Genomic DNA, 27927 nt, shown 5'->3' with positions numbered 1-27927 from the left:
CGCTCGCAAGAGCAGGTGTCCGGCGCCTCACAAGAGGCAATGGACACTACGCCTATCCTCCAGGGGTGCCAAGCGCCTAAGGAGCGGCGAGGTTCACTCGAACGCTCCAGAAAGGGCAAAACTCGCGTTACAGGGCCTCGAAAGGGCTCTGTAATTTAATCACTGTAATTTCCATAAACACTACTTCTGTTTCTGTACACACAGCACATATTATCTCCCAATATGAATACACAAATAATTCAATGGAACGTCAGAGGTCTTCTCAGAAACCTTGATGACGTGCAAGAGCTCATTCAAAAACACAATCCAAAAGTGCTGTGTCTACAGGAAACACACTTAAAACCAAAACACACAAATTTTCTTCGACAGCACATTACTTTCTGCAAAGATCGCGACGATGCTATGGCATCATCTGGCGGTGTTGCCATTGTAATTCAAAAAAGCATAGCGTGTCAATGTTTACAGCTACGAACGGCCCTCGAAGCAGTGGCGGTTCGAGTTGTCCTGCTGAACAAACTCATCACTATTTGTTCGATTTACGTACCCCCGCATTACCAACTAAACAAACATGAATTTCAGTCCTTGATAGATCAATTGCCAGAACCTTATCTTGTTCTTGGCGATTTCAATGCACACAGCAGCTTGTGGGGAGACTCTCGTATTGATGCGCGAGGTCGTCTCGTTGAGCAGTTCCTTTTTTCTTCTGGAGCGTGCCTTCTCAATAAGAAAGAACCCACATATTACTCTCTTGCAAACAGAACCTTTTCGTCAATAGATCTTAGTATAGTTTCCGCGTCTATACTGCCCGAACTCGAATGGGAAGTTACGAGCAATCCTTACGGGAGCGATCACTTCCCCGTACTGCTAAGAACATCTAAAGAAAATGAATTTCCTCCACAAGCTCCTAGGTGGAAGATACATACAGCCGACTGGGAGAAATTCCGAACACTTACTAACATCTCGCTGGCTGATATGTCTTCTTTAGAAATCGATGCAGCTGTGGAGTACTTTACAGCCTTCATCATAGATGCCGCAACTAAATGTATATCACAAGTAAATGGATTGGCAGGCAAACGGCGTGTCCCCTGGTGGAACGATGATTGTAGGATCACTCGTAAGAAACAAAATAAAGCGTGGGGGTTGCTACGCGCCTCCCCCACTGCGGAGAATCTTATCAATTTTAAAAAAGTAAAATCCCAAGGCAGGCGAACCCGCCGACAGGCCAGAAGAGAGAGCTGGCAGAACTTTTTAACAGGTATCAACTCGTATACAGATGAGGCCAAAGTCTGGAACAGGGTTAGTAGAATAAGAGGGCGACAAACATACTCCCTCCCTTTAGTAAACACACAAGGCGAAACCCTGCAAGACCAGGCAGATTCACTTGGGGAGCACTTTGAGCGTGTGTCAAGCTCAATCAATTATTCCCAGTCCTTTCTTAAACATAAAGAAATAATAGAACGTCAGCCAATCATACGGAAATCCAGGCAGAATGAACAGTATAACCGGCCTTTCGGTATTGCCGAGTTGAGAGCTGCCTTGAACACATGTAAAAGCACTGCACCGGGACCAGACAGAGTCATGTATGACATGATCAGGCACCTACATACTGACGCACAAGTTACACTTCTTACACTATACAATACTATTTGGGCTTCGGGATACCTCCCATCCACATGGAAAGAAGCGATTGTGGTTCCTGTCCTAAAGCAGGGAAAAGACCCTTCCTTGGCGGCTAGTTACCGTCCGATAGCTCTAACTAATTGTCTGTGTAAGCTTTTTGAAAAAATGATAAATCGCAGACTTATACATTTCCTTGAGCTCAACAATATACTCGACCCTTATCAGTGTGGATTCCGAGAAGGGCGGTCCACAACCGATCATCTTGTGCGCATGGAAGGAAATATCCGCGATGCCTTTATACATAAACAGTTTTTTCTATCGATATTCCTCGATATGGAGAAGGCATATGACACGACATGGCGTTACGGGATCTTACGAGACCTGTCGGAAATTGGCATCCGTGGAAATATGCTGAACACATTTGAAAGCTATTTGTCAAATCGTACCTTCAGAATAAAAGTCGGCAATGAACTCTCACGTCCCTTTACGCAAGAAACTGGTGTACCCCAGGGAGGCGTGCTCAGCTGCACTCTCTTTATCGCAAAGATGAACACGCTACGTGCTTCACTACCACCTGCCATTTTTTATTCCGTATACGTAGATGATATACAAATAGGCTTCAAATCCTGCAACCTTACAATATGCGAAAGACAGGTACAGCAGGGCTTGAACAAGGTTTCCAAGTGGGCAGACGAAAACGGATTTAAGGTCAACCCCCACAAAAGTGCTTGTGTTCTCGTCACAAGAAAGAGAGGCCTGGTCCTAGATCCTTGTGTAGAACTGGGCGGACACCAAATTCCTGTCAGCAAAGAACACAAATTCCTTGGTGTTATTCTTGACTCTAGGCTCACTTTCATTCCTCACATAAAACATGTTGAAGAAAAATGTCTACAAACAATGAACCTACTTAAAATCCTATCATACACAACATGGGGTAGCGACAGGAAGTGCCTGTTGAATCTTTACAGGAGCCTAGTTCGGTCGCGAATAGACTATGGAGCCGCAGTGTATCACTCTGCCGCCCCGAGCGCGCTAAAGATGTTAGACCCCGTACACCATCTGGGAATCCGTCTGGCCACTGGGGCATTTAGAACAAGCCCTGTTGAAAGTTTGTATGTTGAGTCCGATGAGTGGTCACTCCATTTTCGGAGAACTTACATCAGCTTCAACTATTTTCTGAAAGTGCGCTCTAATAAGGAACATCCGTGTTTCACAACCGTTAACGACTTGACATGTGAAACACTTTTTCATAACAGACCCTCTGTGAGACTTCCTTTCTCACTGCGTACAAGAGAACTTAGCACGGAAATGGATGTCCCAATTCTCAACCAACGCCTAATGCCTCCAGCTAGGCTAGTACCACCCTGGGAGTGGCAGCTGATATAATGTGACACATCCTTTGTACAGGTCACTAAACATGCGTCAGAGACGCATATCAAAATGCACTTCTTGGAGCTCCAGTACAAGTACTCGTGCACAGAGTTTTATACAGACGCTTCTAAGTCGCATGCCGGGGTGTCCAACGCAGCCATTGGCCCATCCTTCTCGGAATCCGGTGTACTGCACCCTGAAACAAGCATATTTACGGCTGAGGCCCATGCACTACTGTCGGCTATGAAACATATCAGAAAATCAAATATTCAAAAAACAATTTTATTTACAGACTCCTTAAGCGTGGTAAAAGCCTTGAAGTCACACTGTAAACACAGAAACCCCGTAATTATTGAGCTCTATTCCGTCCTCTGTAGAGCGTATATGTCTAACCAGCATGTCATTATATGCTGGGTGCCTGGACATAGGGGCGTCGAGGGTAACGTTCTAGCAGACCAGATGGCCACATCAATTTCATTGCATACAGTCAGTCCTACTGCTTCGGTCCCTGTCACGGACCTGAAGCCTTTCTTAAGAAGGAAACTGCGAAACCACTGGCAACGTAAGTGGGACGCAGAAGTAAATAACAAACTGCACGTGATAAAGCCACAGTTAGGTTCTTGGCCCTCCGTAACAAAATCACAGCGAACAGATGTCCTATTCTGTCGCCTCAGAATAGGACACACATTTGGTACACACAACTTCTTACTCACTGAAAATGATCCTCCAACCTGCGGTAGATGCGGGGTGAGGCTGACCGTCCTCCATGTCCTCCTAGAGTGTCGGAAAGCCGAATCTGACAGAAAGAAACATTTTCCGTTAGCATACCGGCAGCATATTCCCCTTCATCCTGTAATGTTACTCGGCCCAGAACCGCTCTTCGACACTAACGCAGTCCTAAGTTATCTGAAAGATGTTGTGTTGCATGTTGTTAGCCCAACATGTTCGTAGCGTCTCCTCTCTTCAGAGGATGGCGCTGCGATAGTTCTTTCGTGTAGCACGTGCCTCTAGGCCCTTGTGTTTCAAGGGCTCTGGCGAGGCAACAGTGCTCCAGGCATTTTTACCATCTCATATATTTTCTATTCTGCATCATTCTTTCACGATGGATTTTAGTGTTCATAGTATTCGTCATCTGTCATCGCCATAATTTTATAACAAGTTAATTTTACTCACTTTACAGCGAATATTTTTAGGCCACTTTACAGCCAAGTCACATCTTCCATAATACATCGTCAACATTTCCACTTGTCATGGCGCTCTTTGGCCAAACCTGGCCCTTGCGCCACAAAAAACGACACATCATCATCGTCAGCAGATTGGGTGAGGAAAGAAATGTGATTTAATGACATCTTAGTTGAAATCAAGAAAAAAAAAATTGGCATGGGCAGGACATGTAATGAGGAGGGAAGATAACCGATTATCATTAGGGGTTACGGATTGGACTCCAAGAGAAGGGAAGCGTAGCAGAGGGCAGTAGAAAGTTATGTGGGCAGATGAGATTAAGAAGTTTGCAGGGACAACATGGCCACAATTAGCGCATGACCTGGGCAGTTGGAGAAGTGTGGGAGAGGCCTTTGCCCTGCAGTGGGCGTAGGCAGTCTGATGATGATGATGATTTTCCTATATCCTTCACAGCAGCTGAAGCAGTAGGCTAGCAAACAAGACGCACAGAGAGGATGTAATGGCGCATGAGTTCGGAAAACCTGAGAGGATGCCCAAGAAAAAAAGTACGTGGGCGAGTGGAGGCGACTCCACATCAGGTTTTGCAAGTGCTTGCTGCACCCAGAAAAGTGTTGCCTAGCAATGGAACCGTGTCTCTTCCTTCTTTCACCCTTCTTTCTATGCACACTTCTTTCTTTCTTGCTTCTTTCGGTGGTAATGCTAGCTATGCACGCGGTGAAATGTAACCTCCATACTCGCAGATGTGCCACACAGTCACAATTTGCACTTTCTAGACGTGCTTGTGCTTTGACATAGTTCAGGTGTCTGCCTTGAGCTAGAAAGATGTGGTATCCACCGCAAGAAATGTCAAATATAAGCAAAAAAGCAAGGGACATTCCACTTCGGAGGTGACATGAAGCTACCTTTTTGTTGGTAGTTCTCTCAACGTCAGCATCTGTTTTGCACTCGTCACTCTTATTATACGGAGCTTCGGTGATGCGTGGCAGCAGAATCCATGGAAAATTGCAACAGTGCATTTTGAGACCCAACAGCGACGTTTTCGTGGCTGGCTCATATGCTGATGCCTTATGAACTGATGGGCGTATGGGCGGAATGGTTAATTTTGGGGCATTCGCTATAACAGTCTTTCAGAATAATCAAAAATTTATCACAGTCCCCTCTAGTTCGAAATCTTAGACGTTTATTGTGAAATACTGACAAGATTGAAGGGCTTCTATTCCACATTCCTCAGATGAAATGGCAATTGCTGTACAGTGTGCATGGGAGTATCCATATGTCACTTGAAGCTGTATCCATACAAGTGATTTTATTTAACAAGACAATAACTGTGTGTCCTCTATATACACCACAGATCCCCAACTTAGAGGCCATATTGAAAGCCTGGTTTGTCCGCGTCCTTCCCCATACGTCCTTGTATGAGACCTGCACTTTAAGCTCGCTTGAGGGAGGTCAGTATGTGATATTATAGGTGAACTCATTGAGAATCTTCAAGTGTCCTATGGGACAAGTATAGGTAATACAACGTAGCCTACTTTTTTTCTAGCATGGTACATAATAGTTTTTTCTAGAGTCACATCCTCTGCATGCTCACTTCCTTGCATGCAATGGCTGATGATTAAAATGCCTCTTTAGAAGTGGTAATGTCCCAGGGTTACTAGAGGCTATTGAAGAGTGTGCATGTCCCTAATGTTTAAAGCGATGGTGTCTATGTGTTTTGGAAACTGGGATAAATTCAAGCAGCTTTGCAGCCTGACACCTCCATGAACATGACTCTTCATAGGTAAAATGACATGCCGTATACTTTGAGCTGCACGCAAAATCACCCTTCCATCTTCAAGCACTCAAGTCAACCCAAATCCTTTGTAAGGTGAGGAATGCAAATTGGCATCACAAAAAGTAGAATAAGACCTGGGTTTTAATTTAGTGTACCCAACATTTAAAATTCCAATTCCTTTTAAACAATGCAGAGCAACTTGGAGATGGGTGCATCCAAAAGCAAAAAAAGGAGTAATTGGTCAAGGTGCATTTTGTCCATAAACTCGCACATATTCTACAAACTCTATAGCACGGTGTGTAGAGTAATAGAGCTAACACCCTCACCCTTGTTTTTGTCACGGGCTATAGACTATGATAGCAAGCCTAGATATTTGGCGCACATTTGGGTGGATACCTAGTTGACAAAAGTACTGGAAAAAATTTCTTGCGCACAAGCATGACTGCTGAATTAAAATCACTTTGACCATTGCCTAAGTTAGGACCAGTGAGTGTTTCTTTGTCATTCCAATTGTATTTATTTTAACCATGGGACATACAGATTTTTTCCCCAAGAGTGTTTTTAAGGAAATGTTTGTCTTCTTTTTCTTTTACAGCGAAGCTGTTAGCATCTCTGTGTCGGTCCTTGAGCATAAATTATCATTGGCAATGGCTCATCCCCCTCGTAATGCAGAGGCTACAAGCAATCGGCAAAGTGAAGCGATCAGTGCAAACAATCATTGAAATATCTCGTGCAGCAAACAGAACAGCATACGTTTAAATAAAGTAGAAGCGCAAAAAAATACCTCAACCACAAATTAAGCATTGTATAGCGCCCTTAGCAGTTGTACCGGTGGTTTTGGAAGAGTTTTGTTGGCTATCAATTTCCTTAGGGCTTCTATAGTGAGTGAATGTTTTTTTTTTATTCTGGACTTATACACCAGCATGTTTAGTTGTCTTTACTACATGGATTATCTGTTCGTTTCTTATCATTATCTTGAGCCGACGGGTCACTATTATCTTGGCACCCTATGGCCTTAGTAGGATTTGTGTCGTTCCGTAAATCATCACCATTTAATGAACAATATTTGCTGGCAGATTATTCATGCCTGAAAAGGGTCGTGAAAATGTCGGTATAGGTAAGTCTGAAAAATGTTTCTACAATCACCCTGTACATACCTTGCTGCACATGGACAGTTAAATTTGTCGTTATGATGGTCTGTACACCTACACTTTCAAAATGCAGGCTGCTGTGTTTCAGGCTATGTCAAGAGAAGATACAGTCACTGCCAGCACTGAATATGCATTTGGCAACTTTCATACGGGTGGTATGCCATGCTCGCAGTCCACCTCAGCAGCGAAGATTAGTTACAGCAGACAATTCTGAAAAATTGCCCGTGATGTAAAGTCTGAGGTCTTGTAGGGAAGGAGGACTCTCTTTCATGGTCAAAGCAAGATGGGCACCTTGTGTATATGTTTGTGGGGCTGCTAATTATGTTATTCAGATGCTTATTCTTGCCAAGTGCTTGTTTTGGTATTGTATTGGGAATACTGGCTGCTGCATCCTTTTAATCATGGCACATTCTCTTATATTTATGTTGCCCTGTGGCATTGATTGTCCTGAAGGCCACAAAACAAATAAACCTAGGCAAAGGCGTAAACTACGTATAACTTGTGCCAACATTGGATGCAGACAGTCTTGGTCAAGTTTGTGATATAAGAAAATAAATATGCTAAGGAACTGGCAGTAATGTAAACTGCTTTGTTGCCGTGCGTACGCAAGCTTACTTTTATCTGAATAATATGAAGTGTGTCATCAAAACATTAGTGGAAACATTACACTTTGCAGTAGTGGCTGTATGCACGAAGGCTACACACCAACTCAACTTGCTTTGCAATTTTAGAGCAAGAGCTTCACTATTCTATGTCTCTCAAGGCCATTTGTCGTGTCGCATTGACTTTGAGGCGGTACGTGATCCGTTGCAGAAAGGTGTTGCAACTGCGTTCGCACTGAGCCTAGCCGCTGTGAGCGCAATAGGAGAAAGTTAATGTGCTAATATAGTCGGACGTACCGTGAGCACGCACACGTCATGTCATGTTGGCAAGAGCATCAACGTCTATAGTTCGACCCTTCGACTGGTGCTTCGATGCACTGTCGCAGCCAATCCGCTTTGAAGCACCCAGCATCGAGCGACGCTTGTCCACGCACCGATTAGGTCGTGGTATAAATGCTCCTTTAACAGCTGTTTCGCTGGCACTTGGTCGCTCAGTCTCTCACCATGGATGGCACGCCGGCTGGGCTGTCTGTACCTGCGCTTTAGCGCAAGTTGCAGGCTGAGTCCAATGATCCAGTAGAGATAGCTAGATGGCATGCTGCGAAATCCCAAGAAAGTGCTAAGTTGCCTGCTAAAGCTGTGGTGCAAAAGGAAGCCTGAGTAGCTTGTTATAGAGAATCTTGCCAAGCCCGTAAGTGTCCCAAGATCAAATGTACTGCAGTTGCCGTCGTAGTTCAGCAACATAAAGAACAATAAGGAGAAGATGAAGCCATCAATATAAGCAACGGCACCCAGGTAGCTTGACTGCGATTGCCAGGTTTCACCGTGACTTTACGGACAACCTGTTCCGCAATGTGTGTAACGTGTATGAAAGACTGCGGCCCAACTTTACTAAAGCATTATGTGCATAGTCTTGCAAAACCAAGCCAAACAGACATTTTGCTGTTGATGACTACGTTTACAATAGCTAAACCTTAGCCAGTTTTTTTTAAATGTACAGCCAAAACCCATTATAGTGAACAACCTTGTGGGCTAAGAAATAGCTTGATCTATCAGGTGATTTGATATACACAAACTCGCCTATAACGTACCCAGATAAGCTTGTTTTTTTGTTATGCAATTCTAAAATACCGACGATTTGTTCTTAAGGGCTGCAATCGCGAAACATACTCGAACTCTTATCCAGCAAACACTTGGGCTATGGCTGGATGTGCATGGAATAGATGTTTCATTTGTTCGTCCTTTCTAGACTGGACTCTGGCAGTGTAATCAATTGATCAGCACATTTGTCTTGCAAAATGGGAGAATACTTCAAAGATATTTATTACTCCCATGCAAATATTCAACATTTTTAATGCAAATCAAATAGTTGTTGCATTTTTCTTTCTTTCGTATTGTTTGAGAAGTCACTATCTGAAAGTTTGAATATTCACTTCTCTTGAATATCTGGAGAACAACATCACTTATTGGAGTCTTAATCGATAGAAAGCAACTAAATAAAGTTGTGTTCCTAATGACACTTCTGTAGTGGAGCTGCAGAGTCTGCACCACTTTCCAATTCAATGCACGTTGCAGATATAATTTCTGCCGAATTTGTTCCCAGTGGTTCATTATGCACGCCTCACTTTTAGGCAGCGTGTATGCGAATTAGTGGTCTCGACGTAGGCAAAACAATTTATTATTTGCCCAATTGCACCATAGTCTTGCCCCTTTAAAACAATATGCAGTGCTATAGCACTGCTCTTGTCTTCTCGAAGGAATTCGACATTCTATCTGCATTTGTTTGTCAGTTTGCAAACAATGTTGTATGCATTTAGATATGTCTGTAGTTGAGCCATGTAAATACAATGTATAAGCCTTTTTTTTTAGACAAGCATAACGCAAGCTCTATTTCATTGTGTTTAGAAATAAAATATTAGATTTAATGTCTTGAGATTGGTTTCTCGAACACAATGGACGGGCTTAATTCGACTCCGGTTCATTCAATTTTTGGTTATTTCTAACTCTGCCGAGAGTCCTGACCAACGTCCATGCATTTCTATGCTCCCGAAGTTCTGTTATTTCGATCCTAGGGTTAGCTTTTGCCGGATAATTCAAACTTGACAAGTGAACAGGGAGGCGACTGACCCCTACTGAGACCCGATGTAATGACCCCTTTAGTAGGAGGGTCTGTCTTGACGGAGCTTATGAGGAAATGGTTGCTTTGAACACGTCATCGTTAGTCGAAAGCGCCGCTTTTTTTCTCTCTAGGAAAATTGTCAAGCAATAAGCCTAGCTCACAATGTCCTATTACAGTAATTAGCCGATTATGATGTGTGCCTGCCTTTATTCTTGAGAATAAAATTGAGCCGAAAATTGCCTGAATGTTGCAATCCCACAATAAACCAAAACTGCATTTACAGCATTTGTATGTTTTACCACAGAACGCGGCCATATTGCTGCAAAGATAACTGTATGAAACTGCGTGGCGAAGCCCACTTGAAGAAACCGGGCGCCATTGTGCACCAATTTTTCTTACCAAAAAATTGGGCACACATTAGATTTCTCCTTTCTTAAGGAGCTACAATGTCATTTCTACGTCTGCTTTCTACTTTGCAAACATAGAAAGTGTGCATGCATTTGATTCGGGGGCATGTTAAAATCTGGCAACTACTGCCAAATGAATCGGCAGCATGTCATTATCTTTTTGCACCTAGTGTTTCTTTGTTGTAATTGGTTGCTCATATCCTGTAATACAAATTCAGTTAGCTAGACCCCTTTTAGGGCACTAAATTAATGATTCTGTTTGATGACTTTGCATTGTTTATTATTGTCGATACAGTAAAACCCTGTTAACTCAGAGATTTGAGATTCTTCTCCAGAGTATTACACAAGAGGTTCTCTAGAGAAGAACTGAAAAATATATGGGGTTGATACCAAGCCGGAGAAAATTTTCAGCTTGACCGATATTTTCAGGTATCAGCGTTCAAGTTAATGATGGCTTACTATATTTCCATGCTTGGACTTATAGCATGTAATCAACTTATTCAGTTTCGTATGCTGTTTATGTCCTGTTTACTGCTCCAAGAGAATTTGAGCGATTGCACTTGGAAGTTCGCTTGTGATTGCCATTGAATGCACTTGGTATGACAAATATTAATCAGCAATTTAAGTTACTAGACAGCTGTTAATATGCATCGGCTTACCCCATCTCCACATTGGTACAACTACAGTTATGACAGTTCTGCTGGCACAGGCGCTTCATCTTTCTCTAGTAATATTTCTTTGAAGCGCCTGAAAAATTCTTTGTTTTTTAATAAGAAAAGTAATTAGATAGAATTCATGCACAACAGGGAAGCTTTTTTTTAATATGATAATAGCTTCTCAGTGTTGTATCTAATTGTTTCTGTGTGCTCCCTGGAATGGTACGAATTGAGCACAAGCATTATTTCTTCCATAGAAGCATTTTTATGGCGGTACAATACTGTTAGCACTGCAGGCAACTATTGCATACTGTTCATTTCACAATATGCAGAACAGTGATCACTTACACTGGGTGATACAAGTATAGACTGAACAGATCTATATAGATTCGTAAACATTTATTCTAGTATTTTCTTCTAGCAGGTTCATGTCTGTACCGTTTAATAAAAGGAAAAAGAATCCCATATCATTAACATTTTATTACCTGATGCACTGATGCCACAATTTTGAAGTTTGCACTGGCACTAGTCATCTTCTGGCGAATAAAGTCTTCAGAGAAAACCATAAACACTTCACTTAAAACTTCTATTGCAGCCTGCAAGTCCACAATAAGGGTTACCTTACTGCTAGGCAGCCAATATAAGGTACACATGAATAAGAATTTGCGATTTTGAACACAAATCTGAACCTATACAGCTTCATATGACCTTACATCAACTTGAACATTATTTTTGTGTGCTTCCAGGAATGGAAAAGTGTGCAAGGCTCTGACTTAAAATGGAGCCTGGTAGAGATTTTTATAATTTCTATATGCAGTTTATAAAAGAATATTTAAAATCAGCCAAGAAAATCCTTTTCTTCTAGGTGTATCATTTAAGTAAAAAATTTAATCATAAGCATAGCTATCGAGAGCATTGATAATTGATATCCTTAAATAATATCCCCGCAGGGGCGTCTGCGCAAGCAGGCGTTTGGTGTGTTGCGACACCATGGACCCGAGCACACGAGGGTTGGCCCCTCCCGCGTGTAGCCGTGCGCGGCTTAGCCGTGTCTGGAGAAAAGGGGAACCTGGGGGTTGAGCCGAAGCTGGGTGTTTGGACCTTTAAGGCCCCCCGGCGGAGGCAACACACCCCTTTGGCCTCGGCTTCACATAGACGGCACCCCCGGACTGACCCACCCGGGGGAAACCGGCAGTTGCCTTTTCCTATCCCCCTCTCCATTCTGCGTCTTTTTCTCTTCCTTTCAATCTTTCCTGTCTTCTCGTCTCTTCTGTTTACTTCCGAATTTCCTGGCAGCGAGGGTTAACCTTGTGTGGGTGGCCAACCTTGGGTACTCCAGATTGGGTTATAGCAGCACCGTACAACTGGCGAGGGCTTGTCTTATACATAGGATCTGCTCCGTCCCCATGTTGGGCTCGGTGGTGGGCGGTTGGCGCTGCTGCCGAACTCAAGACCCCTATATGGCTTCAAGTAAACCACTATCCCTTGATCGCCCTCTGAAAAGAGGGCGCACCGATGCAAGCTTCCAATTCTTTTTGAAGAGCAATGAGGAACATTTCCTTAAGTACCATGTCATACACAGTGAAAGCAACACAAGCGTGCGCAAATTCTCCCCCTTCTTGGTGGCGAAATGCCTTGCAAGCACGATAGGACCTGGATATAAAGCCACAAAGATGTCTAATGGAGACCTACTCCTTGAATTAAAAGATAAAATCCAATATGAGAAAATGAATGACCTGTAATGCATAGGCGATGTAGCGGTCACTGTGTCCGCACATCGAACCATGAACACGAGCCGTGGAGTAATCTCCGAAGACGACTTCATGGACCTTACTAACGAAGAGCTGCTTGAAGGTTTTCAGGACCAAAATGTCATCAAGGTAGAAGGAATTCTAATCCGCAGGAATAACGAACAACTTCGAACAAAGCACATTTTACTAACCTTTGGTACCAGTGTGTTGCCTAGTACAGTGGATGCAGGCTATATCAAAGTACGTGTAAGGCCGTACATTCCAAATCCTCGACGGTGCTTTAAGTGCCAGAGGTATGGGCACGGTTCCCAGACATGCCGAGGACGGCAGACTTGCGCGAAATGCAGCTCGAACGATCATGCATCAGACACTTGCGACTCATCTCCACATTGCGTGAACTGTGACGGAAGCCATCCAGCTTACTCTAGAACGTGCCCTAAGTGGAAGAAAGAAAAAGAAATCATTACATTAAAGGTCAAAGAAAATATAACATTTCACAAAGCAAGAAAACGTCTGTCATACCTGAATCACACGAGCTTTTCCGAGGTGGCGCGACGGAGGGCAGCGTCACAAATCCCTCGGGAGTCTACCGCGGTCACTGACAGTGGCCCGGTAATCACTCCGCCTGCCCCCCTGGTTGCTGCAGCAAGTGCTGCTCCATCAAAATCGAAAGTGGACCTGCCGACTCCAGTCCCGCAGGCCCCAAAGCTAATCCGAACTCCACGGCCTGGGACGCGAGTTTCAGCGCCTAGTTCACGATCCTCCAGCACCTCGGAAAAGGTTATGGAGGTCGATAAAAAATTGCCGGCGTCATCGACGCCAAAAGATCAGCGCTCTCAGGAGCGCGCTAGGAGAGATAAAATTCCTGTAATTACTCAAAGAAAGGGTCCGGTAACCTAAACGGTTACCGCCCTAGTATACATATCCATCTATCTTTACTACGTGCTCTTGAACACAGACAACCAAAATCTTCCTCGATATGGCTACACAAATAATTCAATGGAATGCCAGGGGCCTATTTCGCAATCTAGATGATATCAAAGATCTACTAGCGGAATATCAGCCACGTCTGTTCTGTGTTCAAGAAACACATTTAAACTCTACACACCAGAACTTCTTAAAACAGTACATAGTTTTCCGTAAAGATAGAAATAATGGTAATTCTTCTTCTGGCGGTGTGGCAATCATAGTCCAAAAGTCAGTTGCATGCCAGCATGTATCACTCCAAAGTTCATTTGAAGCAGTGGCTGTTCGGGCTATATTGTTCAAGCAACTTATAACTATTTGCTCTATATATTTACCGCCTGATGAAAGGTTTGATATTGCTGAATTTGAAAAGCTGATTGACCAGCTTCCCGAACCTTATATATTAATCGGAGACTTCAATGCTCACAGCACATTCTGGGGTGACTCAAGATGTGATGCGAGAGGACGGGCAATAGAGAACTTCCTTCTTTCTTCTGGAGCCTGCGTATTTAACAAGGCAGAGCCAACCTTTTACAGTTCCACACACAACACGTTTTCATGTATAGATTTAGCAATAGGGTCAGCGTCACTTCTTCCATACCTGGAATGGAGAGTTATCAGTAATCCATATGGGAGCGATCATTTTCCTACACTCCTAGAAACAACGAAATGGCACGATGGACCAGCTTACCCCCAAAAGTGGAAAATTCATAGTGCAGACTGGTCAAAGTTCAGAATCATATGTAAACTGTGCTTGGAAGATGTGGACCACCTAGGTGTAGAGGAACTGGCCAGCTACATCACTGAACATATCCTCTGTTCTGCTAAAAACTGTATACCTCAGTCCTGCACAGATAAACCCAATCCGAAGCCGTGGTGGAACAAAGACTGCGAAACTGCAAAGAAACGCCAGAACAAAGCATGGAGTAGATTTTCACGCTATCCAACCACAGAAAACCTAATAGAATTTAAGCGCTGCAAAGCAAATGGACGCCGTATCCGCCGAATATCCAAAAGAGAAAGCTGGACACGCTACATATCCTCAATAAACTCATACACGGACGCTAGCAAAGTATATAATAGGGTACGTAAACTAAAAGGACAACGTCCAAATCCTTTTCCTCTCGTCAATAGCTCTGGTGAGTCAATAGATGTTCAAGCAAACACTCTTGGCAAGCACTTTGAGAGAGTATCAAGTTCAGAAAACTATTCCGAAACTTTCTTAAAGCATAAAAGAAAAGCTGAAAATATTCCTCTGCGTCCAAACAAGTCATCAGAAGGGTACAATAGACCGTTAACATTCCATGAACTCAAGCTTGCCCTAGGCTCTTGTGGTAGCTCGGCTCCAGGTTCTGACGCAATAACTTATGAAATAATCAACAATCTGCCTCATGAGACCCTAAACTGCCTGTTAGGCCTTTACAATAAGATATTTGCTACTGGTCAAATACCTTCATCTTGGAAAGAAGCAATAGTCCTACCAATACTCAAAGACGGCAAAGACCCTCCCTTAGTTAACAGATACAGACCAATTGCACTCACTAGCTGCTTACTTAAAGTGTTAGAAAAAATTATTAACCGTCACCTTGTGTTCTTTTTCGATTATAATAGTATATTCGACCCTCGCCAATCTGGCTTCCAAAGAGCGAGGTCAACAACCGATAATCTTGTTCTGCTCGAGTGATATATACGTGATGCATTTGTACACAGCCAATACTGTCTGTCTGTATTCTTTGATCTTGAGAAGGCATATGATACTGCCTGGCGATACGGTATTCTGCAAGACCTGTCTTCCTATGGAATTTGTGGTAGTATGCTGAATATTTTGCAAAATTACTTATCTGAAAGGAAGTTCCGCGTTAGAATTGGCAATGTACTATCGCGTACTTTTATTCAAGAAAACGGTGTACCACAGGGAGGAGTGCTAAGTTGCACACTTTTTATAATCAAAATGAACTCTCTCCGCTCTGTTATACCTTCAATGGTATCGTATTCCGTCTATGTGGAGGACATCCAAATCAGCTTTAAATCTTTCAACCTGTCCATATGTGAACGCCAGATACAGTTGAGTGTTAATCGGCTCACGAAATGGGCAAACGAAAACGGGTTTCGATTTAATGTAGAAAAGACTTCCTGTGTGCTGTTTTCCAGACGAAGAGGTGTATGTCCTGACCCTTGCATTACCATGCATGGGAGAAACCTGGTAAATAGAAAAGAACAAGAATTTCTTGGTATAAAATTCGTTAGTAAGCTAACCTTCACGCAGCATATAAAACAGTTGAAGCTGAAATGTCTTAAAACCATGAACCTTTTAAAGATTTTATCCCATCAGTCGTGGGGAACAGATAGGTATTGCCTCCTATCTCTTTTTAAAAGCCTTGTGTTGTCACGCATAGACTATGGATGTATTGTTTACCAGTCTGCTTCAAAGACAACACTTAAGCAACTCGATCCTGTCTATCACTTAGGTATCCGCCTAGCTATTGGTGCCTTTAGGACGAGCCCCGTCCAAAGTCTATACGCAGAATCGGATCAGTGGCCGCTGAATTATCAACGTACATATCTGGGAGTCACCTATGCAATAAGAATCATGTCACTAAAACACCACCCATGCAAAGCACTCATAAGTGATCAGTCCACAAACCAGTTGTACTTAAACAGGCCTTCACACGCCCCACCGTTCCCGTTGGCAGTAATATCTGTTGCGGAAAAACTCGGAGTACTTTTCACAGATCTACAGGAAAGTGACAATGCTGAACCTATTCCACCCTGGGAACAATGTACAGTTACCTGTGACTTGTCCTTTAGAGAACTGAACAAAAAGAGTTGTCCAAGTGCCCTCATCCAGCAACATTTCTTGGCCCTTGAAGACAAGTATAGGTCAACGGCATTTTTCACTGATGCTTCGAAGTCGGCAACTTCGGTATCATGTGCAGCCCATGGCCCAAACTTCTCCAACGCTAAAACCTTACATAACCATAGCAGCATTTTTACAGCCGAAGCGTATGGTATCCTGATCACTGTTGAATACATAGTGCAGCACAAGATACAAAAGTCCATAATATACACAGATTCCTTAAGTGTTGTCACAGCCCTGTCCTGTGGCAAAACAAGCCGAAACCATGTATTAAACATGCTCCTTAAACACATTCACCTAGCATATAAACAAAACCTAGCTCTTGTTGTATGCTGGGTGCCAGGACACTCTGGGATTGCAGGCAATGAAATGGCAGACAAGAATGCTGGACAAGCGGCTCATCGGGATATTATTGATGTAAGCTGGGTACCTGGTGTAGATATGAAACCTGCTGTACGAAAGGCGCTTCATAACCATTGGCAAGCGGAGTGGGACAAGCAAGTGGAAAATAAGCTGCACCTGCTTAAACCGCGATTAAACAAACCTTTCCCACTGAAGCTTGATAGGCACACCGAAGTCGTCCTAGCACGACTCAGAATAGGACACACTTATGGCACATACAAACACCTATTGACTGCTACTGACCCCCCGACGTGCACACGCTGCGGTGAGAACTTAACCGTCCTACATATCCTCATTCAATGTCCCGAACTTCACCAAGAGCGATTAGCTCATTTTAAGGAACTCTACACACACCATATACCACCCCATCCCTCGATGTTCTTATCAGAAGATGCACTTTTTAACTTTAAAAGAGTGCTTAATTATCTTGCTCAAGCTAACTTTCTAGATATCATCTCATTCCATGCTAACCATCAGACTGTGCCTCACAGGTGAAGTACAGTCTGATGCACATAAGTATGTCTGAGCTCTTGCACTTCTTGCGTAGGCAAGAATTGTACAGCAAGGGACTCGGGCAATCCGCAACAATTTACCATGTGTCCCTATAACCTATAATTTTAGAATTCATCCACCAGTATTTATAGATTTCTTTTACGTGTAGGCCTCTATACAGCCTCTATTTTAAGTCACAGCACCAAACCCACAATTTTACTAAACAAAAACATATGTCCTGGCGCTCTTTGGCCTTAGATGCCCTTGCGCCATTAAACTCCAATCATCATCATCATCTTAAATAATAACACGTGCATCTTCTGAATTCTTGTACATGTGCACACAAAATTTGGCTTTGATTGGACCACACTTTACAAAAATATTTTTTTGCACAAGTACTAGTAAAAACAATGTAAGATTGAAAAGAAAGATGAAAGTCAAGTTGAAAGTTTATAAACTTGGTATTACTGTTGCATATGATCCATTGTGTGAAATTTGCCGAGAACGCAGAACAGTCTTTTGCAGTTTAACATTTTCATGCTGTGTCGGTGGTATCCTAACTCTAGCGAGCTTCGCTCTTCTGGTGGGCTTTCTTTCCTGTACTCTGATGAAAGCATTTAGCGATAAAATGCATTCCACCGAATTATTTGGTTCTTCACTTGTCTCTTTGGTATCCCAGAGCTAACAGTTGCCTAGTTGGCATGGTTACCAACTCCTGTAGAACCACCTCAAAACTTATTTTGTACAACAGTATGGATTTAGAAGTGACTGTCTCCACAGCATGAAGCCAATTGCTGGTGGTTGAAATTCTTAGCCATGTTTTGGAGTTTGTGCAGTATACAGCGAAGCACCAAATTTTGGCTCATCCTCCTCTCATATGTAAGAAGCACAGCCTTCGCCTGAGCACCGGTGAAAAGTGAAGAATCACCTGTTCTCGACTCAGGCAGTGCCAGTGCTCGTTTGTTGTTGCACCAGGAAAGCTTGTGATGTCGCCAGTATATCTGTGGTTGCGAACTTCATCTGTAGGGCATGAATGGAAATTTGAAGCTCTTACTGTTGCGGTGCCCCCATTAGATTCATTTTTTGCAATATTCTTGCTGGAGAAATGTCTTGGCATTCTTGCATGTAGAAATAGGATGTTGAAACATAAATATAGAATAAAAATGTAGAACAGTAAATATTTACACAAAAATAGTTTTTCGGCTTGCACCTCTCCTTAATCAGGTTAGTCACACAATGAGATAGACGATAGAGTTCTAGAAGAAGACCTCGTACATAATCTATATTAAGCTGTACATTGCCTCCCGTCTTGTACTTTTTGAGGAGTAACAGAGCAATAGCATACTATGGCAGATGATTAGTTGCATTCTTGAGGATTTACATATTGCGGTACTTGCACTGAGCTAAGCCAGGTCATGCAAGCAATGCAAGAAGACATGTTGAACTTAGCTTCTCTGCTAGTTTAGCACAATTTTTTTCTTCAGTTTACCTCAGGTATGAATGCATCTGTTAACATCATTGACATTGTTTGTGCTTAGCAATGCAATATGTCCCATGTTGAAGCAGCTCAAGTTATGCAAATGTACATGAACAGTGTTGCAGCAGCATCTTGCCATTGAGCTTGGTGTGCGTTTAGATTTGGGGTGTGTACAGTGCAAATAGAAACCAGTTTCAGAAAAACGCTGTGACAGGTTACCATGTGTTGCAAACAGAAACTTACTTTGCTATGTGTTATATAGTAATAGCTCAGAAAACTATTTAACCACCATATTAAACCATGAACTAGTTGTAATGTCTTGCTCTCAATATTAAAATGCAGCTCGCAACTGCATTGTGTGTTGTAATGTTTGTTGGCCTGGTAACTGTGCTTGAGCTCCTCTTCATTCTTGATAACACTTTTCCACCCTCTTTCTCTCTCTAGGTGTATGTCACTGATGGATGAAGAGCGCCATGTTGTGGCCCCCGCCGTCTACCATCTTGATAATATGCGATGTCACTTTTTATTCGTTTCTGTACATTGTAAACCTTCCTGCATCTTTGTGACTGGTGCCTCCAGTAGTGTTACTGATTTACATAATATGATTTGATATTTTTCAGCTACGCTCACATATTTTTTTTCCTGTAGGTTCTTCCTTGGCGTTTTGTTTGGTTGTTATTCTGTTTCAGCCTTTTCACTATGTTTGCATGTTAGCGTTTCCTTTAGTTGTATTCACTGTTTCATGTTGATTAGAAATTCTGTTTGCTCAATTTGCCTCAGTTCAAAAGTGGCAGTGTTTGTTGAATGTATGTGCATTTTTAATTTTTGTTGTTGTTTAAAACCTTTGACAGTCAATGACGTAAATATACGGCGCCGCGAACAAGTCCGAGAATGGTTGATGCCATATATTTACGGTGCAGTCTCTACGTATAAAAAGCGCGCCAATTTCCTAACTTTTTCTTTTCTGTCGTACTGCCACTATGTGAGCATACAGGGAAGTCTTTTTGCGCGCCTCCCTCTCTCGTTTTTCGTCGCATGGTTTGTTTTAGCACTAGTTTGTTCCTGCGCATCTATATACTACCGCGCTCGCACATTGGCGCGTGTGCGCCAGTTTGGATTTTGTTTCGCAGGCGGTTTTGGCTTTTTGTGCTTTCAAAACTGATGGCTATCTCGTTACTAATCGCTCAAAGGGCAACCGCTTGTTTCTCGCTTGTTTCGTGCTCACAAGGGTGCGCGTAGAAAGGATGCCGCTGTGCATGCATTCTTGTTTTTTCTTTAGACCCGCGAGAACTGATTGCCCTAGCTGGTTGACGATAAGATGAAGATTAGCGGAAGTTTGTCACACGTGTGGCTTTTTTGATGCGCACACAACCAAACAGTTTTCTTGAGTGCGCACACCTATGCAGTTCGATTACGCTATGGACGTACATATTAGTGTAAGAGCAGGAACATTTGAGACTTGCGAAATATTCTCGTGTGCGGATTTTCAAAGCCTTCAACTAAGTGCATAAAAATGCATCAAATCTTTAATTGTGATAAGTTTATTTCCTTATTTATTCTTGTTATTCATGAATGAAGTGTGCATATATAGCGATGTAAAAGATTTTTTTTCTCATTTTACGGTCACCCTAGAAAAATTACAGTAAATTTTTTTCAAAATAAGTCCCTAAGAAAAATTGGAATCCGCATTAAAAGAAATCGACCCTGGGTGGTCGCATATGGCAAAAAAAAATCGACCCTCAAAGGGTTAATTCTTGCACTTGTAATATGTAATCTTTTGGCACCTTTAGCATTTTATTGTGTCTTGTGCTCCAAGGCTAGTTGAGTGATCGCACTTGCAAGTTGACCTAATACAGGCAGTCGGTCTTGATTACACCACTGTTTGAAGAAACAAATTCACTGACGTTGGTCTGTGATCTGGCTAGATATATTTTATTTCTGTATTTTATACTTTTATTGTGATAGCAATTACATGGGCATTCCAGGCGCATTGCTGACCTCAGTCAATGTCGCCATGAGTTTCGTGTAAAGCCCAAGGGCGATAAAGTCGTCGATGCGCACTTTGTGCTGTACGTGCGATTGACAGTGTGCGAGGATGAGCCAGCAAATGTGCCTTAATCTCGCCTGCGTGAGCGAGGAAAGTGGGCCGGAAGCATGTCTTCTGTCCTATGCGACGTACAGCGGTGAGGCGAGGGTCTACACCAGTGGCAGGTGCTTGTGGTGTCGCCGTGCGGTTGCCGTAACTCGAAACCAGCTTGCGACGTGGCCAAAGTGCACGCCCGCACTGGCCTCACTTTTAAAAGGATCTGCGATGTTTGCAGAGTGCTCGCAGTTCCAGTAGCTTTGTATGCTCTGTGCTTTTGATGTTTCGTTTGCATTGAAACGAGAGATGCATGAAGGTCAATTCACTCATTGCTGCTGCCATGATTCCTCACTCCAGCATTTTCACAGCAAGTTTCCGCGGTCATGAAGCGAGATGTTGAAGTTCATGTGTACCTGTGCGCACCTGGCACTGTGCTTGTTAATTTAATAAGCGAATGTTTACAAGTTTCTACGGCCGGTAAATGTACTTTCCTTACTTTGTATAGCTATCTAATGATTTGCTGTCGCAATCAATGCTTTGGCTTTCGGTCAAAACTGCGACTTTTTTGCAGTGTGTCTTCTTTGGTATGTTTAGAAGAATCATCCCTCTGTTTCTACAGTCTCAGCTCTGAAGCATTAATTGCAGATTCAAGACATTGTTTCTTTTCTCTCTTGTGTACTGGACATAGTATCTTTTGCTATTGTTTTATGAGACATGTTTATATAGATATATACTAAAAGTGTGTTATAAATCAAATATATTTATTATTGAGGCAACTGTGCTGGGGCTATGGCAGCGAAGCATTTCTTATGGCGACCGGTTGCTTCTTTCCATACATTACCTTTTCTTTTCTTGAGTCTTTTGAATTGTGAAATTTTATTGCATTTGTTGATGTAGAAGCTTTTGCGCAGGAATCGGTAAAACTGGGTTTTCCATACTTTGTAGTTTTTATTTTCAGTGTGTTGTATAATCTGTCTGGTTTCTTTTCTTGTACTTGCATGCATGTGCGTGGCCATTTCCTGCTCATCAGCAACCAAAGTATTACAAGCTTCTGATTTCTGTGCTCATTTTGTCACCTGTAAAGTCAGATTGTTGTTGTCCTAATTGAGCAGTATTTGTCTTAATTGAGCAGTACATGTTAAGGTTGCTCAGATCTTATATGCTTAACCTAAGTATGACACAATAATGTAGCTGAAAAATAATGTTTGCGAACAAGAGCATTGCTGGAGCAACATCTAGACCACTGTATGCAGTTGTATTGACCGTTGAACATTGGCGTGTTTTCTAGATGTTCCAAATGTCAAGCAGCTGTCGGTGCAGTCTACTGCTGAACCCTGTTGTAGTTATGTCGCCAGCAGCCGCCACCCACGATGCCGGTTCAGCCAAGAAAAATTTTATTTTAGGCAGTATTATGCAGTAATAGGAGAGAATAAGTACCTTCCATAAAACGACAAAGTAGTGGTTATAACGTAGCACATTCGACTAAAAGTAACTGGTACCCGTTCAAAGCTCCTTCCTGCTAGTATTCTCGTCACCTGAGGAACCGCACACTGCATTGCTTCTTGCATTTAAATAATAGTCGTTGCTCTTGTATGGTCCTATATAAAGCGGTCGCCTCAAGTGTATGTATTTGTGAAGCCAGTAGCTATGTTTCTTACTGATGTGCTTATGTACCAGACTGCTTGTTTTGGCATTGAACTTCGGGTTTCTTTGATAGAAAAACTGAAAACCCTGCGACAGCAGCTTGCAATAATACTACAATCCTCGTTCTCTGACTTTATGATGTTCCTAAAATTAAATTTGCTTTCTTTGCGAAAATGTCTCAATTTTTCCATCTGGGTCATTGAGCAATCACCCATAGCATATTTCCCAGTCTACAAGTTTTTTTTCTTTTGGAAATTTTCGTTGGTGCGTCTTATACACCGGTAGAACTTGTATACAGCTCTTTCCTGTTTCTTTTTCTTTTCTTTTTTTTTTTAGGTACACGGTTGTCGAAATCGTATTGGATGCTCTGACCTCTAGCAACCCGCTGGGTTTCCTCTGGCAGTTGCTACAGGTTGTGTGCGCGCTATGTCGGTACCGGGTTCTTTTGTGATAGAGTTGGGAAGCACACAGTGCGAGAAGGATGGAGCAGCAATGTGAGTGGTGGAAGGCCACAAGTCGACAGACTACGAAGTCGGCGCATCTCAGCTCGCTTTCAAGATACGCGCGTGCCTTTGTGCAAACTACGCAGTTGCTACGACAGTACAAACCTTCCTCCCGTGTCCGCTTTCCACCTTTGTGCACGATTTGGCTTACAGTTGCACACTTTAAATTGCACATACAGCATAGATGGCGCACGGGGACGATGTTATTGCCCTTGGAATTCATGCCGTATACAGCAGCGGCCATGATGGCAGAAATACACAATATGACCATGACCTGCGTTCACGAAGTGAAATGTCACTGTATTTTAAGTCGCTTACCGACTGAACAGCTGCGTCTTATACACTGGTGCGACTTATATACCATTTTGTTCTGAAAAACTGCAGTTCTGAGGGGGGTGCGATTTGTAGAAGAGGGACTTATACACTGGAAAATTCATATACCGCAAATAAAAAATAACAGATGAGCCGTACTTCGTTTGTCTAATCTGAAATTACCATCAATATTTCTTCAATAAAGAAAACAGCAATTGTCAGTATTGGTATCTACGTTGTGTTTTTTGCATTGGCATTTCATAATTTCAATTTTGTTTTGAAATCAAAAGCATTGGTATGGTAACCTGTTATAATTTGTTTATGCAGCATCGAGGCCTTCCAGCTGTCAAGCTGCCACTACGGAAAGTGCCAAGTCACATCAGGGACGCCGCCACCACTGTAACTTCTGTGACTATAAGACTGATAATGTATGTCATCTGAAAAGACACACCATGTGCCATACAGGCGAGCGGCCGTTTGAATGCCATTTGTGCCCTCAGAGCTTCGCACATAAGTATAGTCTCAAGGTACACCTGCGCACTCACACAGGCGACAAACCGTTTCAGTGCCCTTCATGCCCTCGGAGCTTCAACGCAAAGGGTAACCTCAACGAACATCTGCGCACTCATACAGGCGAGAGGCCATTTCAGTGCCCTTCATGCCCTCGGAGCTTCTCGCTTAAGTGCAATCTGAATAATCACTTGCGCACTCACACAGGCGAGAGGCCATTTCAGTGCCACTTATGCCTTAAGACGTTTACATTGAGATGCAACCTTAATAGGCACAAACGCCATCACAAGGGCAAGTGACCCTTTCAATTCTAATTCTGTTTTAAGAGCTTTTTCGTTAACTCCTTATTCACTTGTCGGAACTGTGCAAGTGTCAATGAACCCCTGTAAGACATATAAAGCTTGCTGTCTAGTATCAAAGATATGCCTCCATCATTACTACTTGTGTATTCTTATGCATATAGGAAACTGCTGCAAAGTAGACTTCTATGAGTGCGCGTGCATAGCTTCCTGCCATCCAGTGATAGTGCTTGTTTATGCTTGCAGCAAGTTTTACTTGATTGTATTTGTTTGTTTGATCTTGATGGGTGGCTATTAAAAGACACCTGCGACAAAATAAGTATTTCTTGTTTTAGCAGCGTATGTCTGCTGTGTCTTAATACTTTGTCTCAGCCTGCCAGCATGGTGTAGCAATGGCAACAAGAAATGTATTCACATATTGGAATGCAAGGGCTTTGCTGTTTGTGCATTGTAGTGACAAGTACCACCGTATGATGAGGCAACAGCATTGTAAAGGATGTAAATAAGACAATACTTCTTGTCTTGGCTCTTAGATCAAAGTGAGTTGACGTATTCAATGGGTGATGTTCTTGTAAGATGAACCAATTCACCTACAAGGAGGCCGTTAAAATTCTGGAGGTCTTCTAGAAACCCAGGCCAAACCAGGTTGGAGAAAAAGCTTCAGATTTTTATTCTTATGCAAAATGAAGACAAATTACCGCAGCAGTTGATCGTCGAGCTCGGACAAGCTGACAAATGCAACTTTGGTGACTGTTCACAATCACCAAAAGCCAAGTGTCGGTGCTGAGTAATGAAGTCATCCGTGCCGTGCAGCACATGTTTTGTGAAGGCGTCGATGAATATGGACCTTGGCGCCCTGTTATGCGTCATTCCCTGCAACGTCTACAACATACACTGCACAATGTGGCTTAAAACCAAGAAGACAGACTTAAGGTTGTCCTGGTACCTGGGAACTCTAGCTATGGCTGGCAAGGTTACAATGACAGTTTGCTATGAGTGCAAGTCATTGACTGCTTCCGTGACAGTAATTCATCATTCAGGGCCATGTTTATCTGGTCGCGACCTTATTCGAGCCCTGAACAATCTCAGGTGCTACAGTCCCAAACCTCAGTAGTAGTAGCAGACGACATAAGGACCTCAAAGAAATGTTGCAGTATCAGCGTCTTCAAGCCAGAACTAGGCCCGTTCAAAGCTCTGTCTGTTCACCTGTACGTCAAGAGGGGAGCTCCTGTGTAGTTGTCAAGGCTACACAGGGGCTACTGTCGTATGCAGTGCGAGACAAGGTGACTGAAAAGCTTGAAAGGCTAGTCAAGTCGGGCATGCTTTCTCCTGTGACTCACTGAGGATAGGTTACACCAATTGTGCTGGTACTGTAGAAAGATGGATCTGTTGATCTGTGTTTACTACGACCTAACTGTAAATGCAGCATGTGTCACAACATAATCTGCTTCCAGTCGATATTTTTTCAGCAGTGCACAATGGAGACATACACAGCATTTTCGATTTGTAGGATACCTATAACCGGATTCTATCTGATGAAACGTGAAAGAAGTTGAAGACCATCACTACCCACAAAGGGTTGCTTTCCTTCAATCGCCTACATTTTGGAGTGTCTTACTCACCAGCTATCTTTCAGCGCATCGTGAAAAGTATGCTTGGCGGTCTGACAGGCGTACTAGCATGCATGGATAGGTTACTGGTTTTCAGAAGGGAAATGCAACAGTAGATGGATCTCAAGGCAGTCCACCAGCATTTTCGTGAATGTGGTGTAAAAATATGGAAGCATAAGTGTTCTTTAATGAATGTGAGCAAGCTCCATTCTTACATAAGTCTTCTCGCTTATTGGAGCAGTTTACGTACTGAGCTTGGCAACGATGCTTGCTTTGTTGTGCAACTTTGTAAAGGATCGTCATTTGAAATTCTCATCGAAGCAGCAACAGTCCTTAGAACAATATGAAAGCCCTCCGAAATGTCAGAATGCTCACATATTCTGGTGCAACGATGTTGCTGCGCCTCCAGTGCAACACATCTACGCATAAGTAGAAGCGATGCCCCTTCGTGTACATTGCCCAATACAAATCAAAAGCAGCTCCACTCTTTGAAGTTTACCACTGTCCTCCTCTCCCGCGCTTTACCTTGACGCTGGGCCTTCCCACTGGCTGAAAACCGTCGTGTTTCCTCCCGTGCCTTTTTGTTGGTTGTTTTTTGCTTCCGCCGCCTTCACGGTGCCAAACATTGCGAGCGGTGTACCCAGGCACCATGTTTCACACCTCCATTGTGCTTTTGTACGAATTTGTATGTTTGCAATGCAGTGTTGCTTTGCCTTCGATTACAGCACAACTGAAAGGGATGGCACGCAACTATTCTGTATTCCATCTGCCAAGTGAGATTCGGCCGAGAGGGAGGTTTGGCTTCGAAGAATCAGCTGGGGTGATTTCAACGCAACGCAATGGTCCCGGCTCTCTGAGGTAGGCGAGCGATTCTTTGCTCATCACTAACCTCATATGCTGCCATTTGTTGTACGCGGCTACATTAGTTTTTGCTTTTCCTAAGTGTCGCATGTTTCCGCTGCATTTGCAACTTTCTTGCCCGACTTCAATCAAGTAGTCTTCAAACGCACATGCTTTTTGTCGACTCAGTCATACATTTCATGTGCAGTCTTTGCTTGGCCTGAATGTATGCTAGCAGCACCTTTTGAGTGTATCACCGTTCGTAAAATATCGGTGACAGTATGTAAACACACAGGTGCGCTTATTACGTTTAAAACATTATAAGCCGGTATTTCTCTTTAGTACCTTATTCACTCACATCAAACCGTTATGAAGTGTGACGAAATGTACTGCGGAAATGGCAACACCATGGGGACCCTACCTTGAACACAATCTGCGATGCCGGCAAAGAGTGCCGACTATTGATATAGATTCGTGCTTTGTGTTCTCGCTGCTTGCTTAGGGTTGAACAGAGATGCATGAAGAGCGTCTGCAAGTTCAGCGCCGTGTAGGGGAAGCCACGGTTGACAGAACCGTGAGTGAAGCCCAGCACAGGTGGAGGAGATGGCACTAACTTTATTTCATTTAGCGGCTTTACCATGGTGTTGCCAGCATAGACAAACCTATAGGGTTCTGTCTCCCAACACTGGTCCAAGCCGAACGAAGTAGTTCACAGATGAAGCAGAAGTCCTTAGCATTTTGTTTTGGCATAACCAAGTCAGGCAAAGCCAAGGTATGTGACGTAGGTTTGTTTCATCATTGTATAGTGGCACACACCTACTGGCGCACACAGAGTTAACCTAGTTGGCATTGAAGAGACTCATTAAAGACCAGTACTGAGCTTGTACATACCCATTGCTCCAAGTTGGCATCAAGGAGTTTCTTCAAACAGCAGTACCTACCCAGTTGCGTACCTAAAGCGATGCATGACATCGTGGAAGGGGTTCATTCAAGAGCTGCATGTATGTACTGTTACGATCTGCCAGTGCGGAATGTGACCTTCCAGCCTCTGCTGCCCTACTATGAGCAATCACTTCAGGTTCACAATACGTTCCCTCGGACAGACCAGCGGCGACACTAAGGCGAAATGCACTTGACAGCTATGAGGTTGATTTATGGCACGACGCTGAGACCAAGAAACTCCTGGAAAAATTTGTTATTCGCAGATTCATTATGGTCACTTCTGGGCCATACCAGGAGCCAAAGTGTCCAATTGCATCAAGTGTGACAACCCTGACTACAGGGATCCCTTTCTTAGGA

General features: G+C 43.1%; 1 protein-coding gene and 1 long non-coding RNA gene across 14 annotated transcripts in view; both read left to right on the top strand.

The window, feature by feature from the left end:
- The window catches only part of LOC135910263 (zinc finger protein 771-like), a 69251-nt gene extending 44735 nt beyond the window's left edge, over window positions 1-24516 (top strand). For 10 of the 12 annotated variants that reach the window (XR_011509206.1, XR_011509205.1, XR_011509204.1 and 7 more), the window contains one exon: window positions 23697-24516. Coding sequence is in view for 3 of the 12 variants with exons in the window: in XM_070528028.1 (XP_070384129.1) it covers window positions 23697-23772 (76 nt within the window). In the remaining 9 variants the exon portion in view is untranslated. Of the gene's footprint in view, window positions 1-19271; window positions 19411-23696 lie in introns of all 12 variants that reach the window. The other 2 variants (XM_070528027.1, XM_070528026.1) reach the window with 1 other exon arrangement.
- Window positions 24517-25144: 628 nt separating this feature from the next.
- Window positions 25145-27927, top strand: part of LOC135910233 (uncharacterized) — a 34790-nt gene continuing 32007 nt past the window's right edge. For both annotated transcript variants that reach the window (XR_011509207.1, XR_011509208.1), the window contains exon 1: window positions 25145-26646. This is a non-coding gene — a long non-coding RNA (uncharacterized lncRNA). The remainder of the gene's footprint in view (window positions 26647-27927) is intronic.

The sequence above is a fragment of the Dermacentor albipictus genome, chromosome 10, assembly GCF_038994185.2.
Source record: "Dermacentor albipictus isolate Rhodes 1998 colony chromosome 10, USDA_Dalb.pri_finalv2, whole genome shotgun sequence".
Classification (NCBI taxonomy): domain Eukaryota; kingdom Metazoa; phylum Arthropoda; class Arachnida; order Ixodida; family Ixodidae; genus Dermacentor; species Dermacentor albipictus.
The sequence above is the reverse complement of the archived record's forward strand: the minus strand, read 5'-3'. Positions and strand labels throughout refer to the sequence as shown.